This window comes from Drosophila albomicans, chromosome X (genome assembly GCF_009650485.2).
Source record: "Drosophila albomicans strain 15112-1751.03 chromosome X, ASM965048v2, whole genome shotgun sequence".
Lineage (NCBI taxonomy): Eukaryota > Metazoa > Arthropoda > Insecta > Diptera > Drosophilidae > Drosophila > Drosophila albomicans.
This window is the reverse complement of record NC_047627.2, coordinates 10,034,014-10,058,151: the sequence shown is the minus strand read 5'-3', so window position 1 is coordinate 10,058,151 and position 24,138 is coordinate 10,034,014. Positions and strand designations below refer to the sequence as shown.

The window sequence follows — 24,138 nt, the reverse complement described above, 5'->3', positions numbered from 1 at the left end:
AAATCCTATTAAGCCAAGTAAATATGATAATTATACATTACGAAATATGCATGTGAAATGCAAGTAAAGTTAAAGCAAATAGCAAATGATAAGAATGAGATGCAAAAAGTTTGTAGAACAACAAAGCAGAAGAACTAAGCAAAGTGTGAAATTTCGTGTAATATGAAAATTAATTCAATTAAAACCTAAGTCAACAAACTCAAATTAGTTGAAATAAAAACCTAAAATGAAATAAAACTCAAGCTATTGGTAATTTTACGCCACATTACAGGGTATGTAGCGGTCGACTACTAAACTACTGCTTCGTAACAGGGTATTTGAAAGTCGACTTCGAGTATCGTCCGCTGAAAAGGATTGCGAAATCAATGTTTGATTGGGATTATCCATTTTATGTGATCTACAGAATTCCCAAGTGACTGAACCAGTTCAGTAGTTCAAGCGTGAACTTGTTCTGAACTAAACGACAACAATTTTAGCTGTCATAGCCGGAGCAGATCGTCGCACCGTCGCGCAATGAAAAAAGAAAAAAACAAGTATTTAATTTTTGCAGCCATTTTGAAATTGAAAAGAAATAACGACACAGCCAACATCAACAACAACTACAACAACAGCAGCAACAACAAGAATGCAAGCCAGCCCAGCGACGCAGGCGCAGTAGCTGTCGCTGAGAGCACGATCTGCGATTCCACGATCTCTCTAAGGAGCACCACCAAAACGTAAAGAGTAATGTTTGTTCGCTCAATCAAACAGGTTAGTAAAATGCTTTATTGTACTGAGTGGTTAAGTCAATGGGTTTCAAAATATGTTTTTAGTAGCATTTCTGTATTTTCTAAATTTGAAGTAAATATAATATAAATGTGAATTAAATTAATATTAATTCCTGACTCTGAACGTTGCAAGCGACACTGTAATATGTTGCTTACAGTGTCCCAACGCGGCGCACATTAACTTAAGCAGCGAGCATATTACTGCTCTATCATATACTACTGTGCTTGCTCTCACTTATGAGCGCGCGTTGAGCGTCCGGTTTGCAAATGGATCTCGGCTCACTGTGGCCTGTTCGGAGAGCGCAAAAGAGCGCGAAATAAGAGAGCGTGAGCGCGAGAGCGTAAAAGAGGAGAGAGCCGGTTATCATCGTCGTTGTCGTTGTCTTTTTCGGGGGTTCAGGCAAAGCGACGCTCGTGAGCGCGGCTCAAAGTGTTGCGAGTCGTGAAACGAAACGGATATCGAGGCGGACAGTCTGCATGAGCAGTCAGCACAAATTGCAATTGCATGGGATATTTTTTTTTTTGTTTGAGTGCCTCGCTTCAATTGTGTGTGTGCATGTCTGTGCGTCTATGTGTATGTGAAGTGCAAAAGCGACGCAAAATTTAACTCGCACCACAGGCAAAGAAACGAAAACAACAACAACAACATCGAGAGCAATTCAAAGAGGCAACAACAATATGGCGTTTAATGCCGCCGCATGCGAAAATGTGCAGCATGCGAATGCGTTGCGGCGACTAATATAATAATCGCTATCGCGTTCGGTATCGGTATCGTCTAACGCTCATCGTCATCGAAATATTCGAATATTCTTTTTTTGATTATTTTTTTTTTTGTCCACGTTGTGTGGTGTCCTCTGTGTTTTTGTGTTCGTTCTGTGCATGTGCAAACAAATCAAGTAAAAGCTAATTTCGCGAGAGTGAGATAGAGGAAAGCACAGAAACAACAGCAGCAACAACAACAACAACAACAACGCGACTCCAATACGCATTTGCGTATATGTGTTTAAGTGTCAGTGTGTGTATGTGAGCAAAGGAAGCAACGCGTTTTGTCTTTGTCTTCTACAGTCGATCAATTTCAAAGTTAGTTGCGGTTGCGCGTGGAAATGTCGCCGTCGCCAGCGTCGACGTCGGCGTCGCTGCATACAACCAACGGCAACGGGCGGCCCTTAATTGTTCTATTCGCTTGGCTGCAAAATACATAAAAGTGCATTAGGAATTACACAAGAAAATATAAAAGAGAAAAGAAACAAAAATAAAAACCCCAAAGTCAAAGTGAGACAACAACAACAAACTGCATACATAAAAATTACAACACATACATCTACACAACTACCACAGCAAAATCAACGACTAGCAAAAAAAAAAACTCAAATCATAAAAACGCAAATCTTAAACTGGATTACAATGCAGTTACAGCGCAGCAGACGTCGCTGTCGCGTCGCCGCACACAGAACTTGGATTAACGAAATGCTTGCGGGCGTCGCGCTGCTGCTGCTGGCGCTTGCTAACTTCAGCTGCGCACAAGCGACGGGTAAGTGTAATATTAAAAACAAAAAAAAAAAAGAAACACAAAGTATATGCATTCTAAATGCAAAACAAAGAATGATGTATAAAACAATAATCGAATCAAATACAATAATATTTTTTATATTTTTTTTTGGCATGCATTTTGAATTCGTCTGCATTTTCGTTCACTCGTTTTCGTTTCCCTTTCTATTTGCCTCTCGTGTTCCTTTTCGCCTCGCTGTTCGTTGCTGTCGCTCCTGTGTGCGCCTGCTTGCCATGCCTTGCCTGCGCTCTCAGAGCACGGACAGGTGGTCGCTGGATCGCTCTCTCTCTCTCTCTCTCTGGGCTGCGCACGCTCTCTCGCTCGCATTGTGCATGCTTGCCCTCTCTCTGTCTGCCTTGCTCAGATTTCTGTGTGCGCAGCTTGAGCATATTTTTGTTGTTGTATTTGTATTGTATTTTACCGTCGGCAGCCTTTCGTTTCGTTTCATGCCATTTTGTCTCATTGCGATATGTACACACGGTTTGCTGTGCTCTGCTGTGCTGTATGTGTGTGTGTGTATGACAGTTGACACTGTTATACTTGCTAGCATATTATTTCTTTTGTCAACTTCCTGTAGTTCAGCTCTCGATGTCGATGTCGATGTCGATGTCACTGCTGTCTCTGTCTTTAGGCTTTTGTGTGTGGACCCCCAATAATAATTAGTCTCACTTGTCAAACTTTTGTGCGTCGCTATTTGCACGCACAACACAAAGAGAGCGAGACACAGAGAGAGAGAGGAACAACTTCACTTCAAATCGAGCTCTATAGGGTCTGGGTCTGGGGGTCTGTAGAATATGCAGACATCATGCATGAAAATACAATATTTGCATATGCGCCCCTTGTCTAATCATTGTGTCAACAGTCGTCTTCTTACTTATACACATACAAAGTGTGTGTACTTAGGTGTAGGTGTTGTAGTTGTATCTACTCTCATTGCCCTTACAAACTTGTTAAACTTTCCAGGAATTATAAAAAAAAACACCTTATTTTTCGCTGGAATACATAAAAAAAGAAAAGAAACGAAGGTAATATTATCGGTCATTAGACGACGTTCCTTTTTTTTATGGACACAGCGCGATATGTGAATTAAGCAGAAATATCTTTAATCTAATGATGCCTTACGTTCAAAGCTAAATTAATCATTCCCAGCTCAGTTTAAATGCCACAAAGCCGATAGCTCTGACTTGCTGTGGCAAGTCTAGTTTTTTGTTGTTGTTGCTGTTACATTTTGCATCATATTTGTCGCTTTTAGCGATTTCCTCGACTCGGTTTCCTCCATTAGCCCCCGTTCACCTAGCGACCGATCGTCTATGATATTGACAGCGCTGAACGTTTTGCATATCAGATCCGCTCTCCATTAAGGCGCCATTAAATGCTGCGACAAATTAGTGGCACTTGCAACCAAAAGGAGCAAGACAACAGATGAAAAAAAAGGTAGACATAAAGCGACTTTCCCATTCATTTTCATTCACATTGACATTTAAGCTCGGTTGTTTAATATTATGCATAATCGACAACAACCACAACAACAAGTTGGTAACATTTGCATGCATTTTAATAATTTACGCCCGGCATTGAAGCAGAAGAGAACCACGCCCCGTTGGCGCAGCATCTTGGCGAGCATTCAACTTTCGTTTGGCGTCTCTCAGATTTTTTGTTGGTTGTCGCTGCTGCAGCTGACAAATCATGTTGCTTCCCCCCTCACCAACTTGGAGCCTGCTGGACTTGAGCGTAACGGTTTTTCTGTAGCGAGCGGCTGCAACCACCGAAACAGCAAAAAAATATATACGAGTATAATGAAAAGGAAAAAACCACCGAGCGAAAAGCGACAGCTGCCACACAGAGTTAGAGGGATCTCAACAACAACAAGAACAACAACAAACGACACTCTGCTGTGTTCTGTGTGTGTGCAACTGCAACCCCTAAGCATATTGCACAGGCGCGTCCTTTTTACTGTTTGCTCTGCTGATCAAATTACGGATAAACAGCAGGGCGAACGAAACAGAGACAGCTACAGACGGTGAGCGAGAGAGTGAGCGGGATAACACACATGCTACCTCTCTACCTAGGCACATACACGAGACAAGACGATCCACACCGAAGCGATCCGAAGTCGAGCCGAGCCGAACCTCGCTCGCAGCCACAAAACAAGTTCTCCGTCTACTTTTGTATCGCGTCGTTCGTATTTTCAATGTCGCGCATTCTCCCTGTTGTGCCTGCACTTTTAGCCAGCAACTGCAAAAGTATTTCCTGTCTGCACTGCTGCTGCCTTTTCTCTCTTCTCTGCTCTCCTTCTCCTCTATCCTTATCCTTAGCCTTAGCTGAACTGTGCGCACCCTAAAAACATTCAACATTTCTTGACTCTGCTCTTCCCGAAAATTATTGTAAGTCACGCACATACAAAACTGGCTGCTAGATCTTCTCCTTAATTATCCCTGTTTGCTGTTGATTTCGGCATATGGGAATTATAAATAACGATAGTGTCTTACCCCATAGGAAAATCATATATGTACACGTAATTCCAATGCGACCCGTAGAGTGCAAAATTAGTTAAGGGATCGGTAATGATGCCCCAGTAATCGTAATAACAGCTATAAGATTAAGGAAAGCAGTTTCATACATTTTGAGAGATTGAAGTAAACTTGACTTCCACTCTTTAATTCAAGAGGAAGTTTAGATGAAGTCATAAGAATGAATAATACAACTGTATGTTATATATATATAGAAATATTTAGGTTTTTAAAATCTAGAAAATACCTTTTGTATTGCAACATTGTTGCCAAAAAAGAAAAGCATCAAAATGCTTGCTGATTAAGTTCTTGATAACCCAACACATGTCAACACATCAGCTTGCTTGAAATCGAGTAAAGCTTATAATATGTACATGAAAGTAAAGCAGGTAAAAAAAAAAACAATGTCGAGGGAATGAAAGAAAGAAGACACAAGTGTTTTAAGCCTTTCTTTTGATTCACACAATTAGTCTGGATATAATTAAGTGCCTTCCGGCGATAACCGAGTCTCAACGCAACACAGGAGCGCAATGGAGCAATGTCAACTTGTGTGAAAGTTGTTGCCCAATTGAAGCCTGTCCGTCTTTTTGGCCGTCTTGTTGCCTGCTTGCTTGAATATCATCAGCAGCAGTAGCAGTGGCGATGGAGTTGTTGTTGTCCGTTCCCCCCTCCTCAAGACTTCTTCTCTCTTTGCTTTGGGTGCCTGTTTTTTTCATACGGGGCACTTATCGCCCATTTGCTGTCACATTTATTAATTAATCGATGCCGCCTTTTGGTAACTTTCTCAGCACTTAAGCGATTGGTAACTTAAGACTTAATTAAAAAAAAAAACGGAATATGTAAGCTTGCTAATTTTGTGATGCGTTAAATCTGAAACAAATACCGAAAGTCGATCGGAAAAAACAAAAAACTGAAATAAAAAAGAAGTAGAAGAAAATGGTAGCAAAGTGTTGTGTAGTGAAGTGAAGTAAAGTAAATGCAGCAGTTGGTCTGAACCGAAAACGAAATAAACCCGTTTAAAGGCCCGCTTGCATATTGATTATAATGCTGTGTTACTTGATACCACCTCAAGATGATGATGATCATCATCATCATTGTGTTGATGTTGCGGAGCAGTTCCGTTTAGACAGGCGATCCTGTTTTTGTTTGCAAAAAAAAAACACACACACACAGCTCTTTATAACGTAGACAAGAAGAGAGTGAGAAAAATTTGGATTTATTTTTGTTGGTTTGGTTTGGTTTGGTTTGGCAGGTAGAATTTTGCGATGCTCCGGAAATCACAGACAGTAAAGTAATGCTGTTGATGATGTTAATGCTTTTGGCGGGGAGGGGTGGGGGGGGCAACATAGAATGCATGTTGTAACATTAGTTGCAAGTCGCTTTCCCATCACATCAGACGGAGCGAGCGAGAGACTCGAGACTCGATTGGATGGACATATTGGACATTGCATAAACATGACTCGCTGTCATTGTTCCCATCATCAACAACATCAGCAGCAGCAGCAGCAGCATCAGTATCTATCAACAACAACAACACTAACAATAACAACAACGACAACAAGAGAGTTGGCATTGCCATAGATGAGCTTGGTCCGAACAACTTTCCAAGGCGGTTGCTGCTGCGATGCTGAGATGCTGGGAAAATGCCGCAAATGGTTAGACAAAACTGTTTGGAATCAGTTGGGGAAGCTGGGATGCATGTTTCCAGCTCAATTTGGCTTAAACTAATTATGAAAGCAGCTAGCTAGCCAAACCAATCGCTCAATCCTTCACTTCTATTGTGGCTTCGCTTTGCTTTGTTTTTTTTTTTGGTGTTTGCTGTAATTAAATCTCGAAAAAATCAACGATTAGGCCAAGAAGTTGCTGCAGTCTGTTTATTGACTTTTAATGATGGTCAGGCGAATTAGTGCGCACACACACATACACACACACGCATTCACCTCTTTATATTCACCTCTCTGGTTTTTGTTGTCTTTACCCTTTGTTCTCTTTCCTTAGACTTGGCTTAGCCCATCAACTTTTGCCTCGAACAACTTGGCCAACGACTTGGTCTTCTACTTCTTGCCTGACTTGCTGCCTGTTTAATGAGTTTTCTTTATGGCCAGGGCGCAGCACACACACACACACACACACACACATACACATAGAGAGATACTCTCACACAGAGAAGTATCTGCTGCCTGATACGCACTGACCGAACAAGTTTTTAGTATTTTTTTCTTCTTTCTTCTGTGTTGTGTTTCTCTTCTCTTTGCTGCTGCTCGGTTTTGTGTGTGTTTGTAGTTGTTGTTTTCTTCTGTTCTCTGCTTTGTGTGTCTTATTCTTATAACCACTTCATGGCCTGGGCCCGGCTTGTGCTTGGGCTTGGGTCCAAAAAGGCTGACAACCTCGGCTAAAGAAAACGACAAACGACGAAGACGGAGACGAGAACGAATGAACGGGGCAAAACAGCTCTTCGGTGTCTTCTTCGGGCCTTCTTTTGCCTCTCGGTCTCGATCTGTGATTCGGCTTCGGGTTCGGAGTACAACAATTTTTATAGATATTACCCAAAGTGTCTTGTCTTGTCTTGTCTGGTGTGTTGTGTTTTGTTGTGTTGTGTGTTGTCTTCTGTTTTCTTGATGTATGTGTGTGTGTGTGTGTTTGTTGTCTTTGCTGCTGTCTCTTGGCCACGGCCAGGCCCAGACCCGATACCAACCAAGCCCAAGCCCAGGCCCAGGGGCCGCATTGCACGCGATGCTAGAGCGAGACAAGCAGCCATATAGCGCTGCTATTGCTGTCTCACTCGCACGCAGGCGGGCAGACAGACGGACAGACTGACGGAGAAAACTCGCTTGAATGCTGCCTGCCAACTCATTCAGCTGGACATAGAAATTCTTTCTAAGTTTCAAACTTACAACAAAATGTGGCAAGTTCTCGAACTCTGTCTGTATGCATGGGTGTATCTGTGTGTGTGTGTGTATGTGTTTGTATGCAATGAGAAATGACAATCATCATTATGTACACTTGAGCGATGCGACGGCGATCAAACGGATCGCATATTGACTCGCAGAGACGAAGACTCGTCTTTTGCCTCAAGTTGAAACCGAAATCGACTCTTCTTCTTCTTCTTCGCTTGGGTGTGAGAATCCAGCTGCTGTGTAAGTAGATCAGCCCAAGATCAACAACACACACACACACACACTTGTGTAGAGATAAAAAATGCTTTCGAGTAGATAAAAAGTCATAGAATAGATAAAAATACATATACAATGGATGTCTTTAATTACACAGATCTCTAGAGAGATGGCCAAACAAGGAGCATTATTATAGAATATTGAGTGTATATTTTTTTCAACAAGGAAGTCAAATGTAGTCAAATAGATGCAAAAGTATCTGCATCATTATCGTGGCATTCACATCGCACAAATTCATTTATAACAATCACTTTTTGTTTTCTCGAGCAGCTTCAAACTAATTAATGCATCGGTTAATGATCGTTGTGATCTTTGAAGTATCTTTTTCATTTTTCGAATCCATTAAAATCGAATGCAAAACATATTGGAAAATGCAGTTACACATTTATGATCGATCAAACCAGCTCTTAACTATGAGTGTGTGTGTGTGTTGACTGTTTGCATTTGCATTTGGAATGTCAAGTTAACGGCTAAAATGAGCTACCAGTTAGCTGCCCTCAAAGATCACTTAGCAACCAAGATCGAAACGAGACGAGACGAGAAACTCTCTATTTTGTATGTTATCGACAGGTGGCGCCACATTGATGTTGTCTCCAGCTTTTGTGGCATCAATTAACAATGCGCAGCCAGCTCCTCTCTGGTTGCAAAGAGCAAAAAAGCCCTAAATCCCCGTTTAAACTTGACGCTAATCTAAACATTCACACGCTGTCGAATGTTTAAGAGTAGCTTTCGTATTGTTGTTGTTGTTGTTGTTGTTGTTGTCTGCCGGAAGTGTTAAATGCTTCACTTTATTTAAAGTACACACAGCGACAAAGACAAACAGAGAAAGAGAGAGGGATAAAGAGAGAGAGAGAGTAAGGCATAATATCACTCATATGCCACATTATTATTGTGGTCTTTAAACTTCATGCAACTTTATGTATAAAGCAACCCTTTCTGCTTACACTGTGTATGTGTGAATATGTGTGTGAGTGTTCGTGTACATGTGTGTGTGTAGTTTGTGCGTCTGCGCAGCCATTTGCCTTTCGTCGTTGGCTTTGGCGCGCATTTGTCGACGACCTCATGAGGGTGTCTTCTCTCTGTTCTCTCTGTTCCCACGTTCACACAGCGTCGCTCTCTCCCTCTCTCGCTCTCTTCTGTCATTGCAGGGTTGCTGCTCTTGGGGTTGGGGGTGTTGATGATGCCATGTAAAGTGTCGCATGTGTTTTCAAGTGCACTCTTCAATTACCCAAAAACGGGGCAACACACACACACGCAAAGAAAGGAAGGAATGAAAAACCTCCCGACATTAAATGCATTACCAAATACTCGGCAGCTGGCCCATTTGAGTCCGTTTACTTTATCATTTATATTATGTTATTCTTGTTGTTGTTGCGGTTATCATTCGCTCAATTACGTAGCATTTCATTAAGGGCGCCTTAGGGTAGGTCTTGCATGCGGACAGACAGAAAGATAAACGCACACAGATGCACACTCAACATATGCTCTGTCAAATGATTTGTGATCAAAATAAGATGCATAAGACTCCAGGGGTAAAAACAGTTTAAAATAGATCTACATCTACAAAAGGAAAGAAAACCTCAAACAGATGCATGACTAAACAAGTTTCTAGCGAGTTTAATTTTAAAGTTACTCTTTATTAAAAACAAAAACTTTTGAAATTCTAAGATAGTTCCTTGCTTTAATAGGAAAGAAAACCTCAAACAGATGCAGGAGTTTAAATTATTTCATTTTTAGAAATTCTTAGTTAGTTTCTTGCTTGATTAGCTCAAGATTAAGATCTTATAGTAGTGTTTATTTGAAGAGTTAATTGAAAACGAAGCTTGGCACATTTAACAACATGCTGGGCTGCTTATCAATTTGTAACCAAAATGAATAAGAAAGAGAGCGGAGAAAAGCAGCAGCAGCAAGAAAAGAATGTAACCACAAAAACCACAACATCCTCCCCGAAATTTGCTGCGCCACCCAACCGTTGATCCAATTACTGACTACGAGTATTTCGAGTGCTGCTGCTCCATCAACTGACAGATAGATAGAGTCGAGGCTCGACTCGAGACGAAGACGAGACCGATTACCGATTAACCGACTCGACTCGACTCGACTCGACTCGAGTTGAGTTGAGTTGAGAACGCTTCTTGGGCGGCTTAGATATCGCTGGCTGGCAGTAAGTTGACTGTGGCCTATTAATCTATCAGTGGCGACGTCGAAATCGGTGGAAGCTAACATACATGTACAATACTATATAAGACAAGAGACCGCAAGAGATGCACACGACAGACAGAGAGAGAGAGAGAGATGTAACCTAAAAATCTACAGAAATCAAATGGAAGAAGAAGAAGAAGAAGGCAAAAACCGAACCAAAAACCAAAAAACCGAACCGAACCGTTGCGATGTGTTGAACGATCGGCGGCGGTTCCCACACTCGTTTTTCGTTTTACGACAAGAGACAGAGACGGAACGAGAGAGAGAGAGAGACGGAACGAGAGAGAGAGAGAGAGAGAGACGAAGCGAGAGAGAGACAGAGAGAGAGAGAGGGATACGGTGCAGACAGAGGCACTTGGAGCTACTTTTTCATTAACACTTTACAATCTTTCCGCATTTTGTTGCCCGTTGCCCTCTCCCCTCGACTGTTATTACAACGTTCACGTTTACTGGACGACGCCTCTGCAGCGAGAAGTGTCTTTTGTTGTTGTTCGTCGTTCATTCGTTCGTTCGTTTCGTTTTCTATTTGCCATTACACATTATTTATGGGGCGACTATTTATTTTTATTTAGCTTTTCATTGTTGTAGCTGCGGCTGCGGCACGGTGTTGTGTTGTGTTGTGCCACCTCCACACCAGCAAACGACTTGCCACCGCCCCCGCAACAATTTGTCAGCACTTGCCTGGCCTGTGAAACAGTTTGAAGAGCTCTCCCATTGGCATCTCGTCGGCTCGGCGACTTATCAAACAAACACACACTGAACACTGAACACAGAAGACTGAAGACAGAAGACAGACAAAGAACAGGCAGAGGAGAGATACGCCAGAAGAAGCTGAAAAAGAGAGCGAAGAATTCATGCAACAACATTTGCGTCGCAATTTGCAAGCCAAAGTTTTCTGCCTCCTCCTATTTTATCAAACTTGCAAAGTGCAGCGCCGCAGCAGATAATCGGAAATTGGAGCTGCAAGCAGCGAGCGAACTGAACTTTGAAGAAGATTGATCTTGAGCTCTTAATTTGGAAGATTAACTTAAGTGAGAAGAGAAAGAGAAGAAGAAGAGACAAGATGCAGCAGAAGGATTACTTCCTCCTCCAAAGATCGAAGACCGAAATTTTGTTGCTGTGATTTGCAAAACATGATGAAATGTTTCTGCTCCAGATAAAGCTCTCGCATGGGACAATTTTGAACATGCTGAAACATGCACATTGCTGTCGCGTTGTGTTATGTTTTTGTTTATTTATTTATTTATTTATTCATATGCTCGCACGATTAAAGCCTGAGAACAACGAACGTCAGCGTATCGAAGTTTTCGGTAGCAGAATTTATGACGCTGACTGAACAAACGATAAGTTTGTAAGATTATTCAATGAGTGCGAGAGAGATGTGTGCCACTGCCACACGAGGCAAGTTTGCTATGCCACTCACACACACACACACACACACACACACATTGCTATTGTTGGGGGCAGATAAAAACTGAATGGAAACGAAAGGAGGCAACACCACACAGCAGACACTTTGCATGACTTTGCCCAGCTGTGTGTGTGTGTCTGTGTGTGGCAAGTTAACGACTTAAATGCATTTTATGATAGAAGAATTGGGTTTTCCTCAGCAACAACAACAACAAATTTGTAAGCGCATTCGGATTGCATGACTGCCAGATGCCCTGTAAACACGCAAAGTTGAATTTCTAAAAGAATTAAGCTATGCAACATCATTCAACTTGTCTTGTTGCCTAATTAACAAATTGAGGGCGCCTCACTTAGTACATTTATTATTATTATTTTTGTATTATTCCGATCTCTAATCCAGGATATCAACAATCTCCTTTACTCTATTTTTGCGTCTCTCTCTCTCTCTCTCTCTGTTTCTCCCGCTTCAAAGCTTCATTGCTGACTGATTTTATTTTTTTGGGGCAATCGTTGGCATTATTTTTTCTTTATAAATTGTTATTTTATGATGTGTTTTTTTGTTGTTGCTGTTGCTTTATATCTGCGCTATGAACAACTTTGCGGTTATTTTTTGATAGTTTTATACATTTTTATACACATTTATATATACATAGATGTATGTATGTCTGTATGTATATATTTACTTATTTTGTGCGCTGTTGTGTGGTGGAGAAAAGCGTGAGAAATTTTTGGCCGTGGTTTGTTGTTTTTTTGTTGTTGTTCAGTTGTTGTTGCTGTTTTACTTGTCGCTGTCGACGTTGTTTGTTGTTGTTTTTAGTTGTTTTTTTTTTTGCCTTTGTTTTAGTTTCAGTTTCGTCAATGTTGTTGTTGTTGCTGTGTTGCTTATTATGCTGATAGCGTTTTTGGGTGGCTTTTGTTTGTGGTTCGCTCTCTATCCACTTGTCTGTGTCTGTGTCTCTCTGTTTGTGTGTGTGTGTAAGTAATGCGAAAAATTTAAATTCGATAAGCGCCATTTATAACGGCCAGTGACATTTGTCTGCACCTACTTGCCGCACACACACGCCCCCTCCCCCCACTTCACGTTGAGCGGTAGTTAAAAAAAAAAAGACATTACAAATTATCATAGAGTTTGGAAAATTTTACGACCCGAACATGTAGAAACCACAAAAACTGTAAAATATATGTCAAAATTGCCGTGTTTGAAATATTGAATTATTTTTGAGTATTACTGCTTCTCATTTATTGTGACTTAAATTTTAAATTTAATATAGAAATCGCATTTAAATACATATTTATTTTTAGTTTTTATTATTTCACTTTAATCTTTATTTTTGATGTGTATTATAGCAATAAAAAATGTATTACACAAACAAATAAGAAAAATCGAGTTTGCAATATTCCAAATAAATATACCGCAAATTTACTAAAAAACACCAAAGTCTAAGTTCAATATGTTAATTTAATATTTCATTCAAAATTTACTATAGACTACAAAATATACTAGACTCGACATACTATTGCATTAAAAACATACTATAGACTACAAAAGAAACTAAACTCGATATACTATAACATTCATAATATACTAAAAACTAGAAAATATATTGGTTTAAATATACAAAAGATACTATGAACTACGAAATATACTGGATTCTACATTCGAAATATTTCATAGAATACAAAATATACTAGATTTGGTATACTACTACATTTAAAATATACTATAGCCTGCAAAATATACTAGACTCGACATACTATTGCATTAAAAACATATTATAGACTACAAAAGAAACTAAACTCTATATACTATTACATTGAAAATATACTAAAAACTACAAAATATATTGGTTTAAATATACAAAAGATACTATGGACTATGAAATATACTAGATTCAACATTCGAAATATTTTCTAGATTGCAAAATATACTAGATTTGGTATACTACTACATTAAAAATATACTATAGCCAACAAAATATACTAGATTTTCAACTATAGCATCTTAAAACCGACTGCTCATTACTTCGACAATCTTCTGATATCAGCTCAAAAAATCTGTTCAACTTGCGCCTACTTAGTAACAGTTTAGCAGCGCATTAAACGACTTGGCTAATTAACAGCTCATTTGTCTAAACAACACGTCGAAGCTCATGTAAAAGCACTCAGAGGAGGCGAAATGAATTGCGAGGGTGATCTTCACGTTACACTTGCCTGCATCGGCAAGCGTCCGACTAAACGCCGTACCAAAAAAAGAAATAATGAAAAAATACCTCAACAGATTTGTACAGCAAGTTTTTGTTGTTCATTGTGCGGTAAATCACACGCAATAAAAAAGAGGAAAATTGAAAAAAAAAAATAAAAAAAAACTAAGCGAAAAATGAAAAACGGAAAACTAAAAGCGTTCACGCTCTGCTGATGAAGCGTTGAATCGCCAAGCGCGCTGCTGTTAATTCATTTAAGCCACGCCCACAGCGGCCAACTAGCCGAATTAACAGAAGGTGGAAAACCCAACTTAGACAAGTTGACAAGTTTATTTTTGGGCCAACAGAAGCTGGAATAGAACTCAAATAGGTATTAATTATGTTTATTACATTTTACGAGACAGCTGTCTACAATTAAACTAACGATTTCAAAAGCTTACGCGAAATCTTTGAAACCTTGATTTATGGTCGGTGAATAAAATTGAAAAGTTGTATTTTTTTTGTGTTTACCGCCCGCAATTGAATTTGCAATTTCAGCTCGTGTCATTTGAGTTCGCTTTAACAAATTATTATTGCTTACTTGTGAGAGATTGTTCGTATAAAAGACGACGACGATGACGATAATGTGGCCAAAAGACACATATGTATATTCGCACACTTTATTTTGAAGTATACTTAATATTCGTAAGCGCGGAGTTGTTTGTTCTTTCGGAGAATCGCAGAATCGAACCGCACCTTAACAAAGCGAATAAACATTTTTTATAGTAGTTCATGTTGTTGTTGTTGTTATTATTGCCTTTTTATTTCATTTCATTTTGTTGTTGCTGTTGCTTTATGCGCTGCACTAATTGAGGTCAATTAGTTTACTCACAGTCCGCAGGAGAGGCGATCGAGTGGGAGATTGAAAGAGCAAGAGAGCAGGCGAGGGAGAGAGGGAGCAAGCAGGCAACGCAGCTGGCGACATAAAATGTTGCAAAAAATTAAGACAATCAGCAAAATGTATAGCAACATGTTGCTCTTGTTATTGCCGTTGTTGCTGTGTCGCATGTTGCTTTGCTTTTGCTTTGCTCGCATAAATTTCGCAATATTATGCATACGCCGTGTATGACTCAACACAACGCAAACTCAAACTCGACTTGATTGTCTGCTTTGCAGATATGTATGTACATATGTATGTTTGTTTATTTGTTTGTGTCTCCATCGCCTCGACTCCATCTATATTTCAGCGAAAGATTTATGCCCATCGATCATTTAAATGCTAAATTTATGTTTGCGCGATACGCGATAATTTCGCAGTTGCATTTGCTTATTTCGAATGCCGCGCGCGCAACGCACAACACACAGCACACAACGAATGCCCATTGAAATCAAATGAAAAGGGTGGCCAAAAACTCCAACGAAAGGGGGCTAAAAAATACAACAACAACAACAAAAAAAGTGTCATAGCCATAGAGATATTACTTTTATACGACGCGCAACGGGCAACGAGTCTCTCGCTTTGCGAAGACAAAGCTATTTATTTATTGTGCTGGGCAATCAAAACTTATTGTCGCCGTCTGCGGTCGTCTTCGCCCCTTCCCCCCATCCCTACTTCCCCTGCACATCTCCTTTTTCCCCCTACTCCCGTTGACGGGCAGGAAATCGCCACACGCCCAATTAGCAAACATTGGGGCGCTTTGGCGCGCGGCTCGTTTGTTTAATTTGTGTGCCATTTTTACAATGAAAAAAAAAAAAAAAAAAAAACAGAAAAAAAGAAATAAGCATATTCCGAGTTTTATTCATATACATACATTTATGTCTTTTTTCCTTCGCTTGTTGCTTTCTCGCCATTTCGCTTTTTGCTCGTAGCAAATTGCACAAGTTTGTATATTGTTATTGTAGTTTTGTATTCTTCTCTCTCTTTTCTTTTTTGGCGCCCCTTTATCTGCAGTGCTGGACAGTTCAAGTGCACTGAACTTTATTCGTTATAGCTGTGACTGTTAATGTTGCTTTTTTTGCTTGCTTTGACATGCCGACCGAGCGCCCTTAAAATCAACACTCAATTTGCGCATAGAATGTGTAACTGGATATAGAGATCTATCCATCAGATGACGATGATGATCGAATCAGTAACAGCTTCAAATGATTGCTGATGTATAGGATTTTAAAGCTCAGCAATATCATGAATATTAAATTACTAGTTGAACGCATTGAACTCAAGCGATAATTGAATTAGAATCACTCGTATTTGATTGGATCGTACTATATATGCGAAAATATACTGAAAATGTCTAACGAAAATATACTGAAAGTATATAATGAAAATATACTGAAAGTATATAATGAAAATATACTGAAAGTATATATACTGAAAATATACTGAAAGTATATAATGAAAATATACTGAAAGTATATAATGAAAATATACTGAAAGTATATAATGAAAATATACTGAAAGTATATAATGAAAATATACTGAAAGTATATATACTGAAAATATACTGAAAGTATATAATGAAAATATAATGAAAGTATAAAATAAAAATATAATGAAAGTATATACTAAAAACATACTGAAAGATTGTACTGAAAGTATACTGAAAGTGCATGACAAAACTGTACTGAAAATATAACACAAAATATACTGAAAGTATGTAACAAAAATATACTGAAAGTATATAATGAAAATATACTGAAAGTATATAATGATAATAAACTGAAAGTATATACTGAAAGTATGTTCTGAAAATATACTGAAAGTGTGTACTAAAAATATGCTAATAGTAATGAAAATATACTGAAAGTATATAACGAAAATGTACTGAAAGTGTATGACAAAAATATATTGAAAATATAACACTAAAATATACTGAAAGTATGTAACGAAATATACTTGTAGTACAAAATATAATAAAAATATACTGAAAACATTTAACGAAAATATACTGAAATATGTAACGAAAATATACTCAATACATTTTTATATTATTTCTCCATCCATTTACTATATTACTATGAATATTTATTAGCAGCTAATATTTAATGAATATTAATTAACACCTCTTTTTGTATATTTACAGAAACTGGCGTCGCTTTGGCGGTCTCCTGCACCACAATCGGTTGCAAGAATGGCGGCACATGCATCACACAGTCCAATGGCAAATCCTACTGCTCGTAAGTACAACCAAAGTCCAAAAACTCTCGAACACACATCCCAAAATTGATATGCAAATGTCAAAACAAATTAGACATGTGTAAACTAGTCCATATGGGAGAATGTGATTGGGAAACCAGTTTATGGAGCGGAAGGAAGCATTCATTAATTGGGCCCCAGCTTACAACATTTTGGGCTCTCATCGCTGTCGCAGTCGCTGTCTCTGTCTCTGTCTTTGTATCTGCCTCTCTAGAGGCCTGTCAATTTATGCAAATTGATTCAACTTGCCGCCAAAGTAGTGCTGTGTATTGTGTTGTGTGTGTGTGTGTGGCGAGGAGGGAAGGGGAGGAGAGGGCACAAATATTTGCCATAAACTTGAATTGATTTACTCAATTATTAGCATAAGTTTTGGGCTGCCGAAAATGACAGCAGCCAGCAGCGAAATTTGCATATGTCAATCAATTGCCTGCCCAGTGGCAAAATATCATTTCCAAGGACACACACACACACACACACAAATGTGCTCTTCAAGAAATATCTGGCGGCTGCATTCACAATACTCGAATGCGGTTTAGCTTGAAATTTGTCTAGACAGACAACGATGAGAGATGATGAAAGAAAGAGGAGGCGGAGGAGGACGGCAAGAAAGATTCACAAAACGCAGTTCTCTCAAATCAGAATTTCATTTAAGACGCACAGAGACAATAGCGCCCGCACAATTCTTTTTGGCAAAAAGATGCCTGCTTTTTGTTGATGCAGGAGCTGAAGAGAACTCAGCTTGTTGTTGGCAAATCTTGTCATACGATGACGAACGACTCTGGTTCGTGTCTTTGGTTCGGTTTACCGATTTTTTCTTTGCAGATTTCGTTTAGATTTTTCCCGTGCCGTGCGGCTTTCCTCTTTTTTTCGTTTCGGTTTGTGTTGTCTATTTTGAGTTGTCGGCATTGTTTTTATTGCATTGCGGTGCTGGTCTTTCTTTGTAATAAATCAAATGCGAATGCGGCTCAAACGAATGGCACGTACGCAACGCATAACTTTGACTGAGTTATGATACGATGATGATGATGATGCGACGAGCGTACTTGTGTTCCAAGTACTCGCACTCGCACTCGAAGTGGCTTTATTTTTGACAGAGTCTGTCAAAATTTTACGAGTCTGCTGCGAGTTGGCTATTGAAGCGAACGTGGCATAATTAAAAAGTCTTGCGGGGCGTGCATTTGAAAGCGAGGCAAGATCGTTAGAAGATCACATTGCAGCAGTCGAAGTTTACACAACTTTGTCTCTCTTTCTGTCTTTCTCGCTCTTGCAGCTGCTGCAGCCGTGATGATCAATGATCTGGGCATCAGTGTGATCTACGGCACGATCGAGGACGCGCTTTCATTCAAGAGCTACGTAGCTTTGATCTTTAGCCCAGACATTGATGCTATTGCTGCAGCTCTAGCGATCATTTCGAATTTCTGGCATTTTTTCATCACATTTTTAGCCCACATATAAGGTTGTATTTTTTTCTTCTTGATCGTGAGTGATCTTGGTAGTTTCAACTACCAATCAACGGTAGCCAGTTGACACACACTCACACACACACACACTAGCTGGCTAAACTCAGTTTAGTTGCTATCACTATCTTTAGCAGGCAATTACATAAAAGCGCTTTAGCTTTTAGCCTAAAAATGCGACCGCTTTTTTTTTATTTTGTCGTTGTCGCTGTGGCTTTTACGACATTTTCTCTGGACTAACTGCTGCGATCGTTTTGCTGATGATCAAGCCATGTGGCAGGCAGCATAGCACAGCACAGCATTTGCCTCGTCTCGTCTCGTCTCGTCTCAACTCTTTGTCTATATTGGCACTCGAATGTGCTCAACGAGCCAACGAGAGCTGCCCCCGGTTGCCTCTGATCATCAACGGCACGATCAAGCTATAGAGGCCTGCTCCATTGCAGTCTTTACATATGTAAGCAAGCATCTCTCTCTCTCTCTCTCTCTCTCTTAGTTAGTTGCCCTCTCTTTTTGAATGTGCGATAACATCGCTTGAACTTTGTCAGCCAAAACAGACTCGGAAATGGTAACTGTAGCTAAAAGTTTTGTGGTTGCTGCTGCTGCTGCAACTCTGGAGATCTCAGCTCTGAGGCGGAGTCGAAGTCGAAGTTAAAGACGGAGTCGGAGTCGGGAGGCTGAGCTATTTTGTTGGTGGTGATCGCGCGTAGCTTAGCTCTAAGTTTTGTCTTGATTTCGAATTTGGTGCAGAGCGCGCTCAGTGATTATTTTGCAAATTTGAAAATTTCACGAGTGCTTTTTTTTTCCAAACTGTGTTTAGCGATCAATTCGATACGATCAGCAATCTTTGCTTTTGGCTCTGTGAGCCCTCGATGCACTCGCGTCTTGTTTGTTTAATTGACTTGATTGCCAGACTTTGATGGCCTGTGCAGGACACGACAACGAAAAAAGAGATCTCTCTCTCTCTAAGTTTATGTCAGGCAAACCTCGATTCGCTTTGACTTTGCTTGATCTGCTTTGGATTGTCTGCTCCATCCCTCCAACTTCAACTCCTCCTCCCACTTCAATGGCCATGTCAAATGTCATGTTTTGTAAAGAAGTCCATTTTTGGGCTGAATGCATCGCCCACTACTGGCGGAGGCTTCTGCAATTATGCACTTGAACACTGGCCCCAAACAGAACAATGAATTTGATTTACAATCAGGCTTGTGGATCAATAAAAGTCGCGTTCGCTTTGGCTCCTAACTGTCTTTTTTGTGGTCAAAAAGCTTTGCTCGCCGCTTTTGCCATAAATTGTTTCTTCATTTTTATTATAGTATTTGGCTCTGTTTTTTTTTTTTTATAGGCAACAACAAAAGCGCTTTTTACTTGCGGTTTATGACATGTTAATGAGCAGCTGAAACGTCTCCCACCACAAAAAAAAAAAAAAAAAAACACAAGAAATAAACAAAAAGCAAATCAACAAAAAGTAAAACAAAATTGACATTGCCAGCAGATGCGGCACATTGAAAAGTTTACTTTGAAGTGCGAGCGATCAGCAATCTTTCTCAAAAAAAAAAAACAAACTGAAAGAAAAAGAAAAAACTCTAAGCTTAAACTCAAAACTGCGTGATGATGAGTTGATGTTCATGCCGATGCCGATGCTGATGAGTCATCTAACTGCCGGCCAATTCTCTTACTGTACCAAGTATTTGGCAACAACACAAAAAATTTATGATTTTCGAAATCAAAGCCTCAAAGCACAAAAAAAAACAATAATAATAAACTGGGTGGGGAGGAAAGCAAACTGACTTTGCATGCAGCGGCAACGTTGCAATTTGTCAATTGAGGTTTGGGAACGAAGACACTCGACTGGCAGCGTCTCGTATTTCGATAGTTACTTCCTACCTTGTGTGTGCATAACAGCAGCACAGCTGTTTTAGTTGCTGATGATGTGAACTACTTTTGTAAGAGCAAATAATTCAAATATTTTGTCGTGTTGGGAAAGCATTATTTGAAATAGAAAACGAGTTAAAAGTGAGATACCTTCTACCCATTGCGAATAAAAGTAAAACAATGTGGTGTTATTCAAATATACCGAATCAATATACCACAAAAATACTAAAAGTATACGAAATATAAATATAAAGAAATCTGAAATATACCGAGTATATAAATTGGTATATTCATATAGTACTACAATCAAAATATACCAAATATATAAATTGGTATATTCATATAGTACTACAATCAAAATATACCATAGAGAGCAAAATATACCATTGAGTGCAAAATATACCATATCGTACAAAATATACCAGATTGTGTTCCGAAGCAGACGTTTTTCTCAATACAAAAGTGTTGAAACACTTCATTTTTCATCTTAATTTTTTTCTTCATTTGCGATCGCAATCAAATTTCCATTTATTTATTCATGCACCTAATAAAATAAATTTCTAGAAATTTTTCAAAATTTGTTTAAACACATTATCGAAAGCTTTTTTAATGCAGTTCAATTCTGCGCTGTGCTTAACAAGTGGCGATAAACAGTGACAGTTCCTTTGCAGAGTCACTGAATTTGCTGACCCGAATCAAAGAATTTTGTTGGTTTATTTTTCTTTTTGTATTTTGCTTTTCTTCGTCTGATTGTCGTCGTTGTTGTTGTTGTTATTTTGAAAGCCCTTGGCAAGTTCGTTGCCTAAGTCTTTTGTTTGTGGGGATGTCAGTTCATTGTTTCACACACAGCCAAAAGAGCACACACATGTGTGTGTGTGTGTGTGTGTGTGTGTATGTTGTTTAATACCCATGTTGTATATTTCCATTTAATTTCATTTCCCCTCACACACACACACACACGGCCAGCAAGAACAGAAGAGAGCCAAGAGAGAGAGAGAGACGACAAGAGAAGACAACTTTGGTTTTTATTTCAACTCTCGGCTCACACGCTTTGCACTTGAAATGTTCTTTTTGGCTTTCCTTCTGCCTTTTGTATTCAGTTTAGCTCGCGTTCTCTGCGTCTTACCTGAGTCTTAGCCTTGCTGCTAGCTGCTTACCTGCTGCTGCTTTTGCTGCTGTTGCTGTTGCTTCTTGTGTTTTGCTGCCACGACGAAAAAAGTGAAAAATTTCAAGCTCTCTGTGCAATTACTTTAATTAACTCATCATTAAGCACGACAGCAGCAAAACAGTCGGGTGCCCAGCCAACACATTGGTGTAGCTCTCCATATATGTGTGTGTGTGTGTGTGTCTAATGCTGGGCTGGGCCAAAAGGAAATGACAATGAAAATGCCCAACAGCTAAAGAAAAACACATCACGTCAAAAAGCAAATGCCGCGGCGCTAATCTCTTAAGCGTCTCAAGACTTGTATTTCTTTCTTTCTTTTTTTTTATGCTTGGTCCAGTTACAGTTAGCAGACACTGTGATGATGATGACACATTTAGTTGAGCGTCGTCGTCGTCGTTGTCGTCGTCAGCTGGCGGCCATTTTGTGGCGCATCCTTCGATTTTTATCTCCTCGCCCAGGGCCCAGGCTGAGCTTGAGAGATTCAGAGTTTCCCCCTTTGCCAGATCTCAATCCGCAGTCGGAAACTTGTTTGCAACCTGCTTTGATTGCTTTTCTGTGTTGCTGCTACTCTGGCTGCTGATTTGTTATAGCAACAGCAGTGGCAGTCCCCCTCTCCCCTCTCCCCTTCTCCGCTGCTGCAGCTGAGCTGAGCTGCCCATTCCCAAAGCCAAAGTGCGCGGATCGGTCGCCGCCTCAGCGAGCGTAGCGAATGTTTATTGTGCATTCCGCTTGCATTTTACATTCTTGCCTTATACAGCAAACAGCAATGGCCATAAATTGTTGCTACACACACACACACACACTCGCACACACACACACACGCACAGTTGAAGCCTGAACCTGAATCCCAATCGCAAACCCTTCTGCTCCTCATTTTGCGCGCCCTTTTTTGCGGCCAAGGCGTTGGCGTACAAAATTCCTTTAAGCAAGCTTTTTTTTTTGTTGTTGCTGTGTTTACCTTCCTTTTTTTCTTCTTATATTATTTCATCTCGAAGTCGCCCGATTTCATTTCGTTTTATTCCGTTGCGTTCGCGTTCGCTTCTCTCGTCAAAATTAAAACGTTTTATTGAAACTCAATTAAGTTGGGCATTCTCACGACTCACGCGACGAGGACAACGACAACGAAAACACACGATGGCAACAACATCAACAACAACAACAACTGCCACACCAAAATTTTAATTATGACTCTCGGTCTCAGTCAGACTTGGAATCTGTAGCTGTATCTGTATCTGTATCTGTATCTTTTTTAGTTTCTTGTGACGAAGTCGAAGTTGAAACTAAAGTCACAGGCAGCGCATCACATTACATAAATCTAGCATTGTTTTGGGCCATGTCATAACTCCCTTCATCATATGAGAGACGATGATGATGACAGCAGCTGCCTTTCCCATGCTATATTACACTTTATGCTGCGGTCTTCGTGGTGGTTTATTGCACTTCTTTGGCATTTTAATGACGATGACAACGACAATACAATTCATTCATTCATTCTTCCAATTAGTAGTTTTGTTGCACATTGATTTGCATAATATATGTATATACCACAACATATTGAATGATGTAAGCAACAAGTGCAAGCTTCAATTTGCAATCGACTTCAGATTGTGAGCTAATTAATTTCTGAATTCGATTCGAATCCTAAAAACAATATTCGCTTGATTTTGATATAAATGTAGCTAGTTTCTTTTTTGGGGGGATTATAATATGCAAAGTTTCAAATCTGTTGTGCCTCATAATTAACAAGATATCGTTCGATAAGTTAAAGCTCCTTGGCAACAATGTTGCGCAACATGACGAGTGTTGACAACTGATCGCTGAATGAATACAACGACGAATCGATCGATCGCTGGATGGATCGATGGATGGGTGCATTGTAAATAAAGGTCGCTGCATATTTACCTGTAAAGCATTTGACGAGCCGGTGTCGATATATTGGAATTGAAAATGGAATTGAGATTGGGATTGGGATGAGAGCGTAAAATATGTTGTTTTTTCTGTTACCTGCTTCTCTCTCTTCCCCCAGACAAAGAAAAGCAAACGAAACGAAATGAAAACGCACAGCTGAAAATGTGGCATGGCATGTAACTCATACGTTGGTTAGATGGATGAATAGATGCCTGACTGACTGAGTGACTGACAACAAAAACCAAAAAAAAAGCGGAAAGAAATTTGGTGTAAAATTTGTAGTTGAGCCGTGGGGTCACGCATTTGTCGGTCGCTGACGAAAAAAACCAAAAAAAAAAAACACTAAAGAGAAAAATAATAAAAATAGAAATAAAACGGGTCTCAGAGTTGAAGTCGTAGCTGAAGCTGAGTTGAGCTCAGCTCTCTGGTTCAGCTGCTAAGCAAATACCAAGTACATAAATACATAAATGCCTGCGGTGAAATGCAGAGGCAAAGGCGGACAGTCGGAGACGGACGGACAGCTAGCTAGTTTGCTAGAAAGATAGAGATAGCGAGAAGCAAAAGAGTCTTTTCACTGACGAAGGGAGGTGACTCAAAATGGCACATTGACATAGTACGACAACAACAACGTCGACAACTCTGTTTTCTGTTTAGCTGTTGCTGTTGCTGTTGCTGTTGCACCTGCCCAACTCCAGCTCTCCAGGTTTATGTAGAATGTCCGCCGCTTTGGCTTTTCACGTGAAAGACAAGAC

The 24,138-nt window shown here is 39.8% G+C and overlaps 1 protein-coding gene across 2 annotated transcripts in view; it reads left to right on the top strand.

The window, feature by feature from the left end:
• Positions 1-1,189: 1,189 nt before the first annotated feature.
• Positions 1,190-24,138, top strand: part of LOC117567899 (neurogenic locus Notch protein) — a 45,291-nt gene continuing 22,342 nt past the window's right edge. For both annotated transcript variants that reach the window (XM_034248212.2, XM_052006438.1), the window contains exons 1-2: positions 1,190-2,298; positions 16,872-16,965. In XM_034248212.2, the coding sequence (XP_034104103.1) occupies positions 2,172-2,298; positions 16,872-16,965 (221 nt within the window). In that variant the 5' untranslated portion in view covers positions 1,190-2,171. The remainder of the gene's footprint in view (positions 2,299-16,871; positions 16,966-24,138) is intronic.